The 19,482-nt window shown below is 39.0% G+C and overlaps 1 protein-coding gene across 3 annotated transcripts in view; it reads left to right on the plus strand.

The window, feature by feature from the left end:
• Arhgap15 (Rho GTPase activating protein 15) overlaps positions 1–19,482 on the plus strand; it is a 655,060-nt gene that overhangs the window by 90,813 nt on the left and 544,765 nt on the right. For all 3 annotated transcript variants that reach the window (XM_042683470.1, XM_042683473.1, XM_042683471.1), the window contains exons 4-5: positions 2,263–2,324; positions 16,873–16,960. In XM_042683470.1, coding sequence (XP_042539404.1) covers positions 2,263–2,324; positions 16,873–16,960 — 150 coding nt within the window. The remainder of the gene's footprint in view (positions 1–2,262; positions 2,325–16,872; positions 16,961–19,482) is intronic.

A 19,482-nucleotide genomic window follows, 5' to 3' on the forward strand; every position in this document is an offset into this window, starting at 1 on the left:
CCCTGGCACAAGCATATATGACCAACATACATCAACTAAGAAGCTGGCAAAGAAGATGAGTATGTGTGTCCAAATAAAAAAAGTTACACCATTGACAACCACAATTCTAAAACTTATATGAAAAAGCTTCATTTTGGGCTGTTGTAGTCATTTCGAAAAGACATTAATGTAAAAGACATTTTCTGGACAAGTATACATGTGAAAATATTTTGCAATGAACATCAAAAATGATTCTCAATAGATTTTTATCATTCTTTCCAGTAAAGTAGATTTATTAAATATATCTTGAAAACTACTAATATAAAAATTAACATAAAATGAGTCTTTTAAAAAGTATTATTTTGGTTTTCCTCATTTATTGCAATATTAAGGTTTGAATTAGGGTCTTAAGCTTAATGGAAAGATCCTCTACTACATAAGCCATAATTTCAGCCTTTTATTTATATTTCAAATAGGTTTTTCTTTTTTTTTAAATTTTTCTGTTTTCTTTTGCCAGTCCTGGGGCTTAAACTCAGGGCCTGGGCACTGTTTCTGAGACAGTTTGTGCTTAAGACTAGTGCTCTACTGCTTGAGCCACAGCACTACTTTGGCTTTCTCTGAATATTTTATTGGAAATAAGATTCTCATGGACTTTCCTGCCTGGGTTGCCTTCAAACTGTGATCCTCAGATCTCAGCCTCCTGAGTAGCTAGGATTACAAGAATACTATGACTTGCTGCCTTGAACTACAATCTTCCTATTTATGCTTTTCATACAGTAAGGAAGATGGGTGTGTAACACTGTGGCTCATCTGGCCTTGAACCTTGATTCTCCACATCTCCACCTACCAAATGGCTAAAAATTCAGGTGTGAGTCATCACACCAACCTTACCTACAGGTGTAGTCACAAGCAACTAAGCAATCTGATCTGATAGGTGTTACCAGAGTGAAAATGCTTCAGTGAAAATGGAGACACAGGACAGAGGTGCTTAAAAGTGATTGCAAATAAACTATGAATAGATTTTCTGATAAAAATAAAACATATTAATTGGATTTTAATTCCATATGTTTAAGAGTGTGTGAAATGAAGATATGCTAGAAGTGGATTATTATAGTCAGGAGTACCTGCATATGCCAGGCCCTCAAGGAATATGCCCTTTGGCTCTTAAATGATTTTATTTTTAAATTATAGGATATAATATGAATGAGCCAAAGTGAACTATTCACTCTCAGTGAAATGACAGAACACTTAAATAGGCTTAGGTAGGAAAAGTTGAGGCTGATAAAGAAGAGAAGAAATAGAGCACTAAAAATTTAAAACACCTTTCATAGACTAGGCTGGGTGTCCCCACATGACAATTTAAATTGGTTTTATTTTGTTTGGAAGTTCACAGATACCTCTGTGGAGTTATAGTACATTGTTGAATCTTCGTTAAGGAGCTTTCTGTTGCGTTAGCTATGAAAACTAATACATACAAATAGGAATAAGAAAAATATTACACATTATGAAAGAAGACAATAAGGGAGCAGCTACCTGATAAAAGTGCATGATTTATTTTATTTTATGTATTTTTTTTTTAAATCATGGAGCTTGAACTCAGGGCCTGGGTGCTGTCACTGGAGCCTTTTTCTTTCAATGCTATCATTCTACCACTTTGAGTCATAGTGTCTCTTCTGATTTTCTAATGGGTAATTGCAGTTAAGAATATCACAGACTTTCCTGCCCAGGCTTAGATTGCTTAGATTGCTTTGAACCACAATCTTTAGGTCTCAAGTAGTTTAGATTACAAGTGTGAGCCATGGGCACTCAGCAAAAATTTTCAGTTTTAAATGCTTTTCAGTGATCCAGAAGCCTCAGGTCCCTGGTTTCACTGAGTTCTTCCTCTTCTAGGCCTCAAAAGGTACATGAAGGAGATTGTAAAGAAAGAACTCATCCAAGGATGATCAATAAAATTAAAGAATGAATTAACATTGTCTTTGTTTTAGCGTTTTAATCAATTTTTAAGCAAATGATCTCATTGCACAGAACAAAATTGTGAATAAAGGTGTATCACCATCTAACAAATCCTTCACATGCCTGTTCATAATCTCTCTTCTGGATATTTAATAGCTTGTAATGACTGTGATCTTGCAGGCACTTTCCATAAGCTATGTGTGCATTATTAATAACATTCTGTGACTGGAAACTTCCATCATTGCAATGACTCTTGGAAAGCATAGGTTGGTTCAAAGTAAAAATTAATAGGAGTTTCTCACAGTTTTAATATATGCATTCTTCTTGCAGATGGTTGAAAAAGAAGGTTATCTTCAAAAAGCTAAGATTGCAGATGGAGGGAAGAAACTAAGGTAATAAAAGTTCCTCACCCGGATGTTATATAATTATACTAGTTACTAATTTCTTCAGCTTCTATACTGTTATTTTCTGGGAAGCAAGGCCTATGAAACAAACTAGAATATAATAATCCCTTCTGCTACCAATATGATTCTCTTTATTCTAACTATAATTTTTTTCAAAAATGTACTATATTCCTATTGTTGCACAGAATAAAAATATAGATAATTGAAAGGATGTTGATTCCTAGTATTATAAATATGTCAGGGGTTAAGGACTCATTTACAATATATAAAAACCTGATGCAATATACATTATTATGAATTTTCTTGAAAAATCAAGAATTTGAACTCTTCATAGCTCAAATTTAAAAAAGGCACTTGAGAAAAATAAAAAGGTAAAATAAAACCATGACCTCAGAGTAGATGAAAGAAATACATGAGGGAAACAAGAACTGCCACAGGCAACAACTAAAGTAGTCAAGAAGAAGGTCAAAGATTAGTTGGAGAATCAGGAAAAATTATGGTTATATTGTGTTTATAGTACATTTAGAAATAATAATCTCAATTATAGAATTGTTTATTTCTTGTCATAATACTATTGTGTATTTATGTTTAGGTTTGTATAGGGAATCTTCAAGCTAGAAAGGTATTAAAAATGTTCAAATTGAAACACAAGCCATGTACTCATGAGTGTATTACTAACAATTAAACCAAGTAGGATAAACGTACTAATTATCTACACAATAGCACACCTGTTCGTTGTATAGTACTGTTCATTTATAGAATGACACTATGGCCAAAACTAGAGAATAAAATATGCTTTCATTTGATGCTATAAATGGCTATGTTTATATTTACTTAAAAATAAAATTGATGGGGGAAGATCATCCATAATTTCACTACTTATGGTAGTTATTTTTATTTTAAGTAAACTCTACTTTTTTTAACCAATATCATGTCCTATTCAGCAAAGAGGCCTTGGAATCGTCTTAGACTACTTCTTAGAAGTAGCTTGGTAGCCACCCTTCTTTAAAGGAATCAAGATCAAATTCAAGGCTATTTTAGCCCATAAACCAATAAGAAAATACTTTGAGTGTTATGAAAGTACTTACAAATGTATTCACTGAGATGTGGTAGATTCAAGGGTGACCTCAAAAGAGTGTAATTCCTTAGAAAGGCAAAGGCAAAGCCCAACAAAATAAACACCAAGAAATGGGTACATGTGTTGGGTCTTCGTCCGTCCCACGAAAGACGGACGGGGTCCGAGGAAAGGTAAGTGCGGCGCTCGCCCGTTCCCTAGCCTCCCTCAGCCCAGGAGACAATCAGACACAGCGGGGAGCCAAATCCAGCAGGTAGAAAAACTCTTTTATTAACAGAGAGCAGCCCCTTTTAAAGACAACAAGGGTGGGTGGTATGGTAAGGGAGGAAGAGGAACCAATCACTGTCAAGGTCACACCCTATCATTCACCTGAGCCCTCACGGGCTGGTTAGGCACTGATCAGAAGATCAATTGGGGTCTGCCCACTCAACCCCTCCCAGAGCCATCTTGGCTGGCCATGTGCTCTCCAGTAAATTAGGCTCTGCCCACTCAACCCCCTCCCAGCGCCATCTTTGCTGCCCATGTGCTCCACAGATTCCCCCTTTTATTTTTGTTTTAATGGCAGACCCACCTAGCACAGTAATAAACATCAATCTCACCACAGTTAGAAATGTCCGAAGCAGTTCAACTAATTCCTGGGCACCTGGTGTCTTTTAAGTACGCCAGTTCCTTGTATGTGCCTTTAAGCTAGCACAGGAGTCAAGATGACCTTTGAGCTTTACTGTCAGCTCCCAATTGCTCCCAACATCATCTCCCCCCGTCTTTGCTTAAAGAAGCGAACCCGCCTGTCTTAGGTTGGGTGGATCGCCTTGTCTGCCTTACCCGTCATCGGGAACTTCTTCAGAGCGAAGCTGAAGGCCCTGTCTTAGGTTGGTCAGACTGACACCCCCTCTTACCCGTCTCTGGCTGCGATTCCTCTCTGGGGGGGAAATTTATTTATTTGGAGCTTGATAACTGGCTGGCTAAGCTCATATTGCAAGGAAGGCATAGAAAAAACCATCAGTAAAAGCACTACCAGGCCAGGAAATGTTACTAGTCCTTTAACCTTAGTGAAGGATGGGATAGCAGTCTTTGCCACTTCAGAGTCCAGAGGTGGGGATTGTTCTAATCCAGCTATTTGCCTGTGGGGTTGGACAAAATTTAAGCTGAAAGCATAACAAAAGGTGGTTGTTTAACAATAAAAGAACAATTAAAGCAGGTAACATTAAAATAATTAACTCCTACAAAAATATTAAACAGTCCATAGGGTGGTGATCAAAATGAAGGTCAGGCCACCAGCTCGAAGGGACAGCTTCTCTTGTGGTGCTCCTGACGATTTCTGCATTGCCAGCATTGATCACTGCCCAGGTCACCCGTTGAGGTTGATGCAGGTTCCGTAGGGCCGTTCACAGGATTCGGAGTCAGGACAGCCAACAGCTGGAGTGTCACCATCTGCAATTGTTAGAGAACACAAGAGCTTCTCAAGGGCTGGTTGCCCTTGGGGATGGTTAATAATTGTCTTTTTGGCTTTTGTCTTTGGTTAGCTTATTCTTGGGCATCCTCCTGTATAGAGGAAATGGGTAAAAACTTAAGGTTCCTGGCAGGGATCCAAATGGGAGCAGACTCCCCTATGGGGAAAACGCATCCAAATCCCCTGCCCATAGTAACTAGGGGGTCAGGTCCTCTCCATTGTTGTGTCAGGGGGTCCTTCCACCTGACTTTCACTTGGGGCTTAGGGTTTAGTTGTCCCCAGTGCTTCTGAAATCTGGATTCAGTTGCCCCTTTTGAAAAATTTAAGATGTTAATGGTAAACAAAGCTATCTGTAACTGTACATGGGGGCTAATTCCCATTTTTTGTTTTAATAATTGCTCTTTAAGACATTGATGATTTCTTTCTATAATTGCTTGGCCTTGGGGATTATAGGGAATTCCTGTAGTATGATTAATATGCCATTTGTCAAAAAACTCTAACATTGCTTTGCTAACAAAACAGGGTCCATTATCGGTTTTAACTTGTGCTGGTAGACCCAAGGTAGCAAAGCATTGAAGAAAATGTGCTTGTGAATGTTTAGTTCTTTCTCCAGTATGTGCTGTGGCCCAGCATGCTCCTGAGTAGGTATCTATAGAGACAAAGATATATTTAAACTTACCAAAGGCCGGGAAATGGGTAACATCCGTTTGCCAGAGGACGTTGGGTTTAAGGCCTCTGGGATTTACCCCCGGGGGTTGTAACGGGGGTACTTTTAAGAAAGGCTGGCATGTTTTACAGGTATGTACTATCCTTTTGAGGTCCTTTACAGGAATCTGAGGAAATCTATGCTGAAGACCTCTCCAATTAATATGGGTTAAATCATGCAAACAGGTAGCCTCTTGTAATGTTAATGCTTGTGGGCCAGTAGCTAACTGGTCCGCCCACTTATTGCCTAGGGAGAAAAACCCAGGAAGATTTGAATGTCCTCTCAAATGCTGAATATGAATAGGGGCTCCCCGCCCTTCTAATAGGCCCTTAAGGGTAACCATAAGGGGGGAAATAGGGTTTTTATCCAGCTTAATATGTGCCTGGGGAATATGAGGGAGCAAGTTAATCATATATAGGCTATCAGCATACAAATTAAAGGGTTTTTGAATGTCCTGAAGAGCCATAATTACGGCCAGCATTTCCTTATATTGTGCTGACCCTTGACAAGGTTGAAATCTTTGTTGGCTCGGGGTCTTTTGTTGTTCCTCAAAGGCTGCATATGCAGAGCCCGCTTTACCTCCGTCAGTAAAAACATGGAGGGCGCCAGGAATAGGCGTAGGAGAAAATAGGGATGGTATTTTGAGGGGAAGTCGCCACAACATGACAGTCCATTTGGATGGCCCATAATGGCAGTCAGTTTGGCCTAGAAACCCCTCCAAGGAGAGAGCAAGACGAGCATTGGCTCGAGTGAGCCACTCAACGTCTGTCATCCGAAAAGGAAAAACAATGGAGTGAGGGTCGAGGCCATAATGCCTTTGGGCTTGAGTCCTTCCCTTCACAATAGCATCTGCAAGTTGGTCTGCTTGAGAGTACACCCGAGGTGTGCCCCCCAGGGGAGTGTGAACCCACTCTAATGGCTCCCCATTTTGAGTTAAAACTGCAGATATTAATGTGACCCCTGCAAACAACCAAAGGGAAATGGGCTCACTAATAGAATACCTCTTTAGGGAAACTTCATCCAGGGCTTTTTGGAACTGCAAAAATATTGCCCTATGGCTGTCTGTAATTGTAATAACTTCTTGTGGCATCCTGTCTTTTAGCAGGGCAAATAAGGGCACAAGACTATCTTTAGGGACAGAAACCCATGGCAACAGCCAATTGATTTCCCCTAAAAGACTCTGAAGTTGGGTTAAGGTTAGAGAGGCTGGAATATCCAGCAAAGGCTTAAGGGGGCTGGCCTGAGTCAAGGTAAGGTGGGTCCCGAGCACCTTAAAAGGAGCTACCTTTTGAATTTTATTAAGGGCTATGGTAAAACCCCCCTTTTTTAGTATGTCGAGGACCTGGGCCAGAAGGCCCTCCAGGCAGCTTGGGTCTCGGTGTCCCAGAATTATATCATCCATGTAGGCATAGGCAAGGGAGGTATCTGAACCCAGCACAGGCCCTAAAAGTGTGGCCAAGTATTGTTGGCAGAAGGCAGGGCTATTGGCCATACCCTGTGGCAGTACCGTCCATTCAAACCTCCGGTCAGGCTGGGAGAAATTAAGAGAAGGTATAGAGAAAGCAAACTTCTCGCAGTCATCTGGATGCAGAGGGATAGAAAAAAAACAATCTTTAATGTCAATCACAACCAAAGTATATTCTGAAGGTATAGCAGGAGTCCAGGGCATGCCTCTTAGGGGCGTTCCTACTAGCTCCATCCTTTTATTTACCTTCCGTAGATCTTGGAGCATCCGCCAAGCCCCAGAGGCTTTTTGAATAACAAATACGGGTGTGTTCCAAGGACTTATAGAAGGGCGGATATGCCCGAGGCTTATCTGTTCCTCCACCAGAAGGTGGAGGGCTTCAAGTTTAGGTTTAGTCAATGGCCACTGCTCCACCCAGATTGGGCTTCCTGGCTTCCACCTAATGGGAGGTACTTGGGGGGCAGTGGCCTTTAGGATTGGGGGTGCACCCGAGCGGATCCCCTATGTTCTTCTCTGTAATTATGAAAGTTAAAAAAATCCCCTTCCTTAACTCCCTCTAGATCCTGTTTAAGCCTTTGTGCTTCTTCCCCATCCAGGATATCATCATATGATGCTCGATGGTCTGTAGTGACCACGGCATCCATTTGTCTTAGCATATCTTGCCCTAGTAAATTGGCAGTGAGGTTCTTTGCCACTAAAGGGCGTATCCTTCCCTGTTTTCCATCTGGGCTAGTCCATGTCATAAGGGCAACCGTTTCTTTGGTATGGGAGTTGCCCCCTACCCCCAATATCGGGGGCCCAGGTGCAAGCTTTCAGTCCAAGGGCACTTCCTCCTCCCTGAGTATGGTTTGGTCTGCCCCGGTGTTAATTAAACAGTGAAACCTCTTTTCGCCTATGAGAATACTCATTTTAGGGCGGAGTCCGTCCACCAGGGGTATGGTCCAATGGACCTGGGCTGCCCTGTTATGAGGCTGCCTGGGCCTCACAGCAGAGGGGGTTCCTTCTTGAGTTAACGGGGCTGGAGGATGCCCCTCCCCTAGTTTAAAGGCTTTCCATCTAAATCAAACTTGGATCGACAATCCTTTTTTTAATGGTATCCCTTCCTGTACCTGGGGCAGGGCGTAGGTGGCAGTCTGGCCCCCCCGGGCCGGTTGGCGGGGGATTGCTGTGTACAGTCCCTCCTAAAGTGCCCCTCCTGCCCGCATTTAAAACAAGTCCCTCTCCCCCCTGGGGTTCCTTGGCCCTGGGCTGCCAGCGTCTGAGCCTGTAAAGCTAACGCTAGTGATTGGGACCGGTGCTGTTGCGTTCCCACATCCTGTGAGGCCACCACCCATCTGCTCAGGGAACTCTCTTTTAATCCCGCGCAGGCCGTGCGGTGGTCTGCATTCATCCCTTCCCAGACCAACAGCTTTACAAACTGATCTCGGAGGTTCCCTGCTGGCAGCTTGCGGTGAACACTTTGTTGGACTCGGTCTATGAAATCAGGTAGAGACTCACCCGGTTTTTGTCTCACTCCTGCTATGGGGGACTCAGTGGGCCCATCATCTAGTTTGTACCACGCGGCAAGTCCTGCCTGCCTCACCTGGTCACGGTACGGGCCAGGTATTGCGGCCTGTTGGACGCCTGTGGAGTACCCTTCCCCCGTCCCTGCTAGCATGGCATAAGTAATAGGTATTGCAGGTTGAGCCTGCCGGTTACTCTCTGCTCGCACTCTGCATTCCTCCTTAAAGAAAGCACACCATTTAATAAACTGAGAACTAGTAAGAACGGCTTTGGCCACATCCATCCAGTCCTTAGGGACACACGGGTGATAGGCAATGTCTTGTAATAAGGTCTGGGCCCAGGGAGAGTTTGGGCCATCCTCCGCCACTGCCTTGCGGAGCTCTTTAAGATCCTTAGCTTCCCATGGATACCATTTCAAGGGCCTGTTAGCTCCTGGTGCCAGATTGACCGGGTACGCTTGGGGAAGCGAATCCTGTGGCCGAGAGTCTGGGCCCTTGCGTGGCCCTTCCTTTCCAGAGGAGGTCTCCGAGGAGGTTACTTCCCCAGCCCTCGGCCCCTCCAATGAAGGTTGGTAGGGGTCTGGGTCTTGCAAGTCCCTCTCGCAGGTCTCATAGGGCGCCGTACCTCCCCTCCAATCGGGGGAATAGGGAGGGGGCCTAGGACCGTCAGTATCAGCTGGGTCAGAGGGAGTAATATCAGCTGGGTCAGAGGGGGTAATCTTTACCCTCGTTTTGACTTCTACTGTGCACGTCTCAGTGCGTTCTCGATTGGATTTGACACTTTCCTTCTCCTTCTCACTTCCCAACTCCTCCTGTACTCCTTCTAGGCCTGTTGCCTCTTCCTCCTCCTTCTGTGATATAGCATTACCCATATTTAGGGTTTCACTTACCCCGAGAGACCGCTTAGCCTCGGCCGGTATCTTTTCCTTCCGAGCCCCACGTTGGGCGCCAGATGTTGGGTCTTCGTCCGTCCCACGAAAGACGGACGGGGTCCGAGGAAAGGTAAGTGCGGCGCTCGCCCGTTCCCTAGCCTCCCAGGAGACAATCAGACACAGCGGGGAGCCAAATCCAGCAGGTAGAAAAACTCTTTTATTAACAGAGAGCAGCCCCTTTTAAAGACAACAAGGGTGGGTGGTATGGTAAGGGAGGAAGAGGAACCAATCACTGTCAAGGTCACACCCTATCATTCACCTGAGCCCTCACGGGCTGGTTAGACACTGATCAAAAGATCAATTGGGGTCTGCCCACTCAACCCCTCCCAGAGCCATCTTGGCTGGCCATGTGCTCTCCAGTAAATTAGGCTCTGCCCACTCAACCCCCTCCCAGCGCCATCTTTGCTGCCCATGTGCTCCACATACATGCAAGAGGGCTGGGTGGTACCAGGACAGAGGGATAGATTAATGAAGCAGAGAAGGGCAGGAGAATTCCATGAAGAATTGAAACTAAGTAAAGTAAGAGAAGAGGTAGGTCAGAAATGGTAGGGGAGAATGTTGAAAGGAGTGACATTGAGCAAGTTGCCTCATATTCATAAACTGCTCTGTTATATTGCAACAACTTTGTACGGATCTAAAGATTAATGATAATAATAATAATAATAATAATAGGCCACTTTAAAACTAGGATCAACTCCACTGAAGTAGAAAGCTGACTTGGGGAATAGACTCTGAAAGAGCAACAGGAAAGAGTCTTTGACTCTAACTACTTCAGGCACAAGGCTATCAACTCAAAAAGATATGTAAGGGTGCAGTAACACTTCTCCCAATATGAGTCAGTCAAAACCTTTTCTTTCCTCACCAACTATTCCTTTTACTTCTGTCTTTTTAGACCTTTATTAGAACTTCGTAGGAAAAAGCTAGTGACATCACTTGTCAGTCTTATCTTCTAACATCATGTAACCAAGGAGTGGATGTCCAAGAAAATAAGATGGCATCCTACTATGATGATTGTGTAAATTATCCCCACCTATAACCCAGCATAAGCCAACCTTACTACATTGTTGCTAAGAAGGTAGTGTCAAGAGGAAGCAGTCATAGAACAGAATCCTTCATGTAGTCAAATTAATAAAATTTTGGATGATTTCAGTGCATATATACCACCATATATTTATCTTATTTGCCCAACAAATTTAATCAATTTGTATGCAATTTCTCCATAAAAATTTGTTTATATAAATAGTATAATCTGTTTCAATATTAATTTCATTTGGATACATTATGCATTATTTCAGTCTTTTCCATTTAAAGGTACATAAATTTTAGTTCTCTTTAACAATCTCAGGTGTACTGAATTGAGTTGATTATAATTTTTGGTTTGAGGCTCTATGCTATCATCATTTAGAACCTACTCCCTAGCGGATTTAATTTCATTTCAGCAATGCCCAACTAGAAGATCAGTCCCCTGTAGCAATACATTCTAATTATTCCTTCTTAAAAGTTTATTTTTTTACAATTACTGCCGATTTTGCCATAGCGTATGTTTACCAAATTTTACTTATCTAGTCAAGATAAGTTATCTCTAACTCCTCCTACCAAAAAACGACCTTAGCGAGGCACTGGTGGCTCACGCCTGTAATTCTAGCTATGTTTTATAATGTTTTCTATTATAAGTCATCCATATCTTGTATTATTTCATTGTGTTTTCTTATATTTTTGTCTATTTCTTTCATCTATTTCCTCTTCTCTAAATGAATAAATGGGTTTATTTCAATATGAACAAGGCAAGGTGGCAGGAAAAGTTGTTACTTACATCTGACATTCACGAAAAGTCTTAAATTAAGCCTTATTTCAAAAGGAGGTTATACACATTTCCCCTGTGACACACTGACAGGCTTGAAAGCAGAATGCATTCAGCATTCAACTTTAATTTTTAATTATGAGCATTGAAATCATGCCACAGCTTCTTCTGATGAACCTTAGAAATCTTTTGATTTGGGGAATTCCTTTCCCCAAACTGTAAGTAACTCTGGCCTCTCTGAAATGCCATGAAACCACAGTGAAAAGATCTTATAAAGCTTAAATTTACAAATTGCGCTTATGTGATTATAATATTTCAATACCTCATACTTGACTATGCCGTTTCATCAGGTTTTTTTGTGACTCTCTATATCTAGTCACACATACATGCTCATTCTCCTCTCATCTTCAGAAGGGAATGCAAGTACTAGGAGTAGAAACATGATCAGAAGATAGGTGTGAAAAGAAATGCCAATGAACGTGTTGAAGTGGTCATGTTTACTAATACCTGCATTCATCTGGGGCCTAAAGTTCTTAGACCTTTAGTTGTGGGGGAGGGGTATGAGTGTGTGTGTGTGTGTGTGTGTGTGTGCGTGTATAATTATTTTTCAGAATGGACTTCCTTAAGAATTTGACACTGTGATGCTTTCCTCACATGTGTCCATTTTTCTTTAATGTTTTCTAGTCAGGATGACAATCTATTTAGGCAGGCAGGCTGAATTGGTCTTTGTTTTCTTGCCACATGGCCAGAATTTGGTTTATAAGCTTGAGTACTTCTTTGATCTGCCTTTTGGCATTGCTTAGTTTTAAGAAATGTAAAATAGGAGGAAAAATAAAACACTAAGTTTTCTGACTTATCAATCTGAGAACAGGTGGGAACACTGAAGTATCTGGGGGACTTTGTGTTAAACCCCTCAAATGCATTACAATGTATCCCTTTCACTTCTGTAATGGTACAGAATGAGAACAAACTTTCTAAATCAGGTAACAGGAGCAGCAAAAGAGAGAGAGAGAGAGAGAGTAAAATTTATGAAGTTTTCTAGTATATATTTTTCTCTGACATTTTGAGTTTTCAATGTGTTATTACCTACAGAAGGCACAGAAGCTGAGTACAAGATATAAAGCTTTGCTGTGGAGCACAAACAAATATGTTAAAGCTAGAGCTAAAGCTCACAGATGTTTATAATGGCAGTGAATATTTACAGGCCAGTTTCCATCAGTTTCTCCAGATCAGCAGTCACAATCAAAATTGTTGTTATTATGTGCTGCCATCCGGTGTCCGTCTTGTAGAATATCAAGCTGATGCCTGTGCTGAGCTCCGTGTTGGTTGTTTTTGTTCTTGGGTTTTTTTGTTTTGTTTTGTTTTTTTGTTTTGTTTTAATTTCACAACTTGGGATTTGTTTTAGGAAAATTTTGTGAAGTATTCCAATAGTTTAAAAATGTCCCAGCAATTGCACATGTTAAACATTAGTTGTAGTTAGTATATTTATTTCCCCATATGTGACCTGTTCTGTTTATCTAAGATAAGATAAACAGCTGAATATTTTTTGATCCCAGGATCTGGTTTTTTTTTGATATTTGTCCCATCAATCACTAGCCTCTTGCTTTCCATTGGCATTTGTAACCTAGGTGGGGACCTAGGTCTCTGAGTTATTGAAGCTGAATATTTCCTGAGATATGTGTCTTTTGAAAACCCTTAAGTATATTTAACATATTACTTTTACTGTACTTTATGGGAAATAATTATCCTGTGACTGTTGCAGGAAATGTGGTGAAATTGGCTCCCATTTATGGATGATCTTATCTGTGGTTGAAAGAAGTTAGCTTTACAATTAGCATAACAGGTAGCTTTATATGAAGGAGAAAAAGTATTAGTACTTCTTTCACAACAATTCCTTGTCTCCACCTCTTAACTCCTGTCGCAAAATTCTGCAAAAACACAGTCACTATGACTGAAGGAGGACTGTTCTAGAAACAACACATATCTTCAGTTGAGCTTGGGATTTGAGGTCAGGAAACTTGTTCTGCAACAAAAATGGCCATACTCTTGGAAAGGTATGAAGCTACAATTTTCTCCTCAGAAGTGTATGGGCATATCACCCACCTGCAAGTGTTATTCAGAATATTTGTTTCTACTTAAAGAGTCTCTTTTCCTCTAGCTAGAGAGAAAATCATTAAGGACTCTCTTACTTTCCTTTATATAATAAGCCCTAGGAATTGTGTTTAGCTCATGGTAATTTTTCAGCAGATACTTGTGGTTGACTTAGCAATTAAAATGTGTTGCATATTAAATACCAGGTGGTATACCTTGTGCAGTGTGGGAACCAATGCAACATGATAGCTCAGATTATTGACATATGTTGAAGTCAGGAAGCACTCTGGAGAAAGCTCAGGTATTGTGCTTGAGAATACTGTTTTTGTCATTTCTTTTACAAAGAATCAGATAGAGTTGTCACTAAGAGACAGCAGATGGCTGGATTTGTCGCAGGATACTCAGGAGTTTTTATAATACCAGGATTTTAACTAAATCTATGCTGAAATCTGACACTGTTGATATCCTTAACCAAGTTAGTACTATTTAATACTTTAAAATGCAGTATGAACTAATAAATAGATTACAGGCTTTAATGTCAGAAAAATTGGATTTCAGTGTAAATGTAAGTTACCTGAATTTTCTTAGCCTCTTTTTCCATACTAGTAAATGGAAACATTAGTACCTTCATTTCCTTTTTTTTTTTTTTTGGTATATGAAACTAAACCTTAAATAGACAAACATACCATTTACGCAAAGCAATTTATACTCATTATTTTAAAAGACGTCACAAGAAAGGCTGAAAATTTTAAAAAGAAACATTTAACAGTTTGTCAATAGCTGCCAGATGCTGGTGGCACCTATATCCTTAGCTACACAGAAGTTAAGGTTCTCAGTTTGAAGCTTTGCTGGAAAGGGAAAGTACACTGGACTTTTATCACCAATTAACTACCAAAAAGCTAGAAGTGGAACTGTGGCTCAAGTGGTAGAGTACTAGCCTTGAGGGGGAATAAAAGCCCAGGGACAGTGGCTCAAGTTCTGAGTTCAAGCCTCAGCCCTGGTAAACCCTGCTCTCCCCAAAAGTTTGTCAGTAGCATTTTTTTTTTCATTTGAAAAGAAATTCTTTTCAAGCAATAGAATTCAACTTTTGGAATAACTTCACTTTCATTGTAACACAATAAAGAGTGCTTGACATTTATAAGGTCAAGATAAAATAGCATTGTCTATAAGATTTCAAAATTCCTGTTACTAAGCTTCTAAGACCTGCAGTTTTTACTCTCTTCAGTTTCTTTATCTGGTTTACCTAACAGGGAGAACAGCTCATGGCAGTTCAAAGCCCTCAGACAGAACAATGAGATAATTGAATTTCATGCAACTTCAGTTCTAACCAGTTCCAGTTCCAAGTTTAAGGAAGGGAAAATTTTGCCAGCAAGTTCTATAAACGATCAACATCTGAAACAGATTCAAATCAGAATCATTTATCCAGGAATTTCTATAGATAGGAAGCAAATAAGGTATAGTATCTCTCTGCCAGAAGATGGAAAATATAGTCGGAAATACAGCAGCCAGGTTAAATATGGATTTGTCATGTGTGAAGATATATCATACTCACTGACCACATATGATCAAAAGAAGGATGGTGACGAAAAAATGCCTAACAGGACTTCTAGTGTTTCTCCCTTCCCTGTGTATGGATTTTTAATATTAGCTGACCTGCATACAGAGAAGTCTATTACTGTTTCTATTCATATTGATGCTAGGATTTGCAAAGAGAAATAAGTACTAAGATACAGGGAAAACATCTTCTATTAAACACTTTTCATGATTTGCTTGAAAAATTGACTCTGCAGTTGAAGACATGGGTCCAAAAACATAGTATTTGTGAAAAAAAATCCACATTTTGTGTGTCTATTTATCCTGGGTTTTTTTCCCCCTTAACACACTAGCTTATCATTAAGAAAACACCAGGCATGAAAGAACATCTTAATTCTTTTTGTAAATATTAACCTTACAAATCAAAACTGTTCTTTCAATCAAGACCATAGATTTGAAGAGGCAAGTAGAACTAAATTACACAAAAATCTTAGAGTCATTTTTAACATTTTTATGTGGTTTATCTATTGACCTGAATGAGGTTTTACTGTAAACCTCATTTCCACCATATTTGGTAAGCTGAATTCATTTTTTTAATGTTAAACCAAAGAAAAGTGAAACAATATGATTGAATGGGTAAAATCTTATGTATAGTCTCCTTAAGGCTCTTACCGCCTGAAAAATAGTACATTTTTTTTACATCAACAATGACGTATTCAAAATACAGAAGCAATGCAGGCTCAATGCACAGATGATGGTAAGTATGAAGAAATACAAAGGAAAATCAAGCTACGATTTAACTCTTGTTATATATGGGGGCATTTTTCTGTGCCAAAGTACAATTATTAATTCTATATACATATACACATAAATACATATGCATATAAATTGTGCATGTAAATATATTTATATATAAATCTTAGTACCTCAATTTTCCAAGACACTGTTCTAAGTTCTGAAAATACCTCTGTAAGGTTAAAAAGATTATTATTTGGGAGTTTTTATAATGAGATAGATAAAAATAAATTTTTAGATAAAGACTTTTATTATAAGTGATTTATGAAGAATTCATGGAAGGCAAATTTAGGGATGGTAATATTTGGAATTAATAAACCAGTAAGTGTTTAAATGGGGAAAGATAGTTCTACCTAGGTTAAGTGGGAAAAGTAATAAGGGCTTGCATTAAAATTTTCCATCTCTATTCATCTATAGCATGGGATATTTTATCCAATCATTGTATAATCCATTATGTGTCATTTCCTTCAACAATATCTTTTTGTAGTCAGATAAAGATTTAATAACTTGATTCTTAGCAAGTTGTGAGATTATGTCTAAAAGTGAACTTAAACCATTAAGAATGGACATATACAATAAAAAATACACAAATTTTTAATAGTAAACCCACATTGTCAAATTGTATTACAAGAAAGATGAAACAGCTAAGCCTCCACAATTCCCTAACATCCTCATTTATCCAATGTATTAACCATTTTTTTGTCTTTGGCAATTTGATGATGGAAGAAGGAAAAACTTGTCAGTGTTTTTTACATTTCTTTGATTTTTAGTGAGACTCAATATTATAAAAATAGATTTTAAATAAACCATAATGTAAGATGGCTAGTTTCCCAGTCTATAAAATATACTATACCGAGAGTAGAAGAAACAATGAAGGAAGAGGTTATTGTTTCTAGTTTACTTGGCTACTTTTATCTTACTAGAGACATTTTGTAGAGAGAGGTGCATGGATAAACAAAATATTGCTTAATAGTTGAAAATACTTAAGTAAGATATACACATTGAGATAGTTTTAGCAAAATAGCACAAATTTCAAAATTAAAGAAAACCTGAATTATTATTTAAGTTCTGTAACAGATTATTATTCAGAGAATTCCACCCACATTCATTCTAAATGCTGTTAGATTGTATTTATAAATATCTCCTTATACTGATGACATTGTTTTTTCCATTTTCTTTTTCTAAGGAAAAATTGGTCTACTTCCTGGATTGTACTTTCTAGTCAAAAAATTGAGTTTCACAAAGAATCAAAGCAACAGGCTTTGTCCAACATGGTAAGTGGTTTTGATTTTTTATCCTTAACATATTTCAGAACTAGTGTTGAAATAAATGTTTGGTTTCATCAGAAATTGCATTTAAAGCATCCAAGTTACCAACATCTGAAAGCAGATGGAGAAAATGACTCAATAAACTTTTAATCAGATGAAGGGAAAATAGAACTTAGTGTCTATTTTATTAAGTGGTGCATTTGAAGAATAATCCCAAAATGAGATTAATGGTGAACAGTATCTAGTAATGTGAAGGTAACACTTTAAATTAAGGTGCCATTTATAAGTGCTTCATTCTTATTTATGAAATAATCACTAAGTGCACCTACTTGCTCAAATAATGTATTATAAACTATGTTATAAAATGCATTAGTAATAAATGCTTAACAGATGAGACTATGGGAAGCTGTTTTAAAGCATATTATAAGACATAAATCGTATTAAACCATGTATGTGCATCTTTAATACATGAATTTAAGTTTCTATCTAGCCTGCTATAAAGTGTCTCACATATCAATAAATAATAATAAACTGTTTACAAATGGCACCTTAATATAGGGTATAGCCAATGAGGAAACACTCTACGTTAACAAAGTGATTTTTTATCTTAGTCTAATGGTGACATTTGCTATATCCAGCTAACCTTCTGAATAGTTCTATCACTCCATCTAATGGAGCTAATACAATTTCTGTATCCTGTAGTTATTACAAAGTGAAATTTGTATTTTCATTGTACCTGGAGGAAGTCCTCACAAGCCTACAGAGATTTGACAGTGATATTAAATAGAAGCAATTTGGAGCTAGTTACTGGGGGCAATTCTAGCTAAAATCTTGTTGCCTGAACACAAGAACTTCCAGTAGATGTAGGAAAGAGTGGGCAGGAAATGTTTGTGACAGCATCCTGATTACGAAGGACTCCAGGCAGGAATGAACCTGCCATAGCCCATTGGCCCGATATGCAACAGAGAAAGAGATGTTCAGGCAGGAATGAAGCACAATAACTAATTTATATTTGGCAAGTAATAAAACTGGTAAGTTCTTTGCTTTCTAGCCCCTAGTCTTATTTGCGATGTAATCCTATTTAAACAAACAAACAAAAAGAACATCTTTTGCTAAGAGATATCTTTTTAAAAGAGAAAATTTTATTTAGAACCAAAGATAACATTTGGTTTCCTTCTGATAATTGCAGTACTCTTTATTCCCAAGTGGCTGGCTGATTTGGGGAGCCTCGGTGTGGCCCAATCTGTAAACTAATTATGAATGAATTAAAAATATATCTCAGCCTTTTGTAGTTTAAGCTGCCTCAAAAATTTGTTTTAGGATTTGTTTTTAGTTTTTGACTATGTAAAGTTGAGATAATCTCTCTAAGAAAAATAACATACCCCTAAAGGCCAAGCACAAAACAACTCCTATCCACATGCAGGGCCTTTGTCTTTCCTCTGAATAAGCTCTAAGAGTTAATCAGGAGGGAGGGAAGTCTGTGCCTAGCTTGCTGGGATTGGCCACTGAGAAGATGATCTTCATCCTGCTGTGTGAGAAGAATTCCACTGGAACAGTCTATGTGTATGTGTTGAAAAAATGGCAAAGATTAGATTCCATATTAAAGCATTTGGTTTACTTTTATTTTATTATTTGAATTTCTTCATACCAGGATATATAATTGTCAGCTGTTTAATTATACACAGGTAAAAGAAAACTCACTTTGAGATTATAGGCAAACCTTGGCAATTAGCTCACTAATTGTATGCTTCCAGTTCAACCTTCAGAATTGTTATAAAGTGACAATAGATGTGAGTTGTAGAAGAAATCCGTTAACATTTATTTGGCAGTCCCTATTTATTACTTCTGGCCCCATTTTCAAGGCTCTTACAGTTTCTCCTAGGCACTTATTGTCTCAAAGTGAATTCAGGGCAGGAACTGACTGTTTTGTGGTAATGGGGAAGAGAATTACAGATTCATGTTTGTACTGCAGCGATTGTCTTGCTAGTCGACTTCTTGGATTCATTTCTAAGTCAGTGTTAAAGGCCTAGTGGGATAGCCCATATTTACCAATCGAGCCTCCCAGAAACGATACAATGATTGCCAGGCTTTGATGAAAGATGTTGTGGTTTTGTTCTGAAAGAGGTTTATAATCAAGTTTCTCATTTTCCCTTGCACCCCCTTAGATGTGTCCTGGTGTTCATTGTGCTCCTGGGAAACAGCCTGTCCCTTCTTCAACGGGGTCAGGAGAAACTGCCTGAATCAGTGTAGAATGTGGTATAAAAGAGCAAACAGAATCTCAGTCTTTATGTTATGATCTTTGAATGTTAATGCAGCAGTGAGACAAAGCAGCAAAGTAGCTAAGGACAAGCTTTGAAGTTGGACCACAGGGGATACAATTCTATTTTTGTCTATTAGTAGTTGACAGTGTTAGTTGATTTTTTTTGAGCTTGGACTTCTCACCTAGAATGTGGAGCTCAGACTAGTTACCAACAGAATTAGGAAGGAATCAAAGCAGTATAACAGCAGAAGTAAGAAATATATTAATG

Source organism: Dipodomys spectabilis, unplaced genomic scaffold, assembly GCF_019054845.1.
Source record: "Dipodomys spectabilis isolate Male_0828 unplaced genomic scaffold, ASM1905484v1 ptg000081l, whole genome shotgun sequence".
NCBI lineage: Eukaryota > Metazoa > Chordata > Mammalia > Rodentia > Heteromyidae > Dipodomys > Dipodomys spectabilis.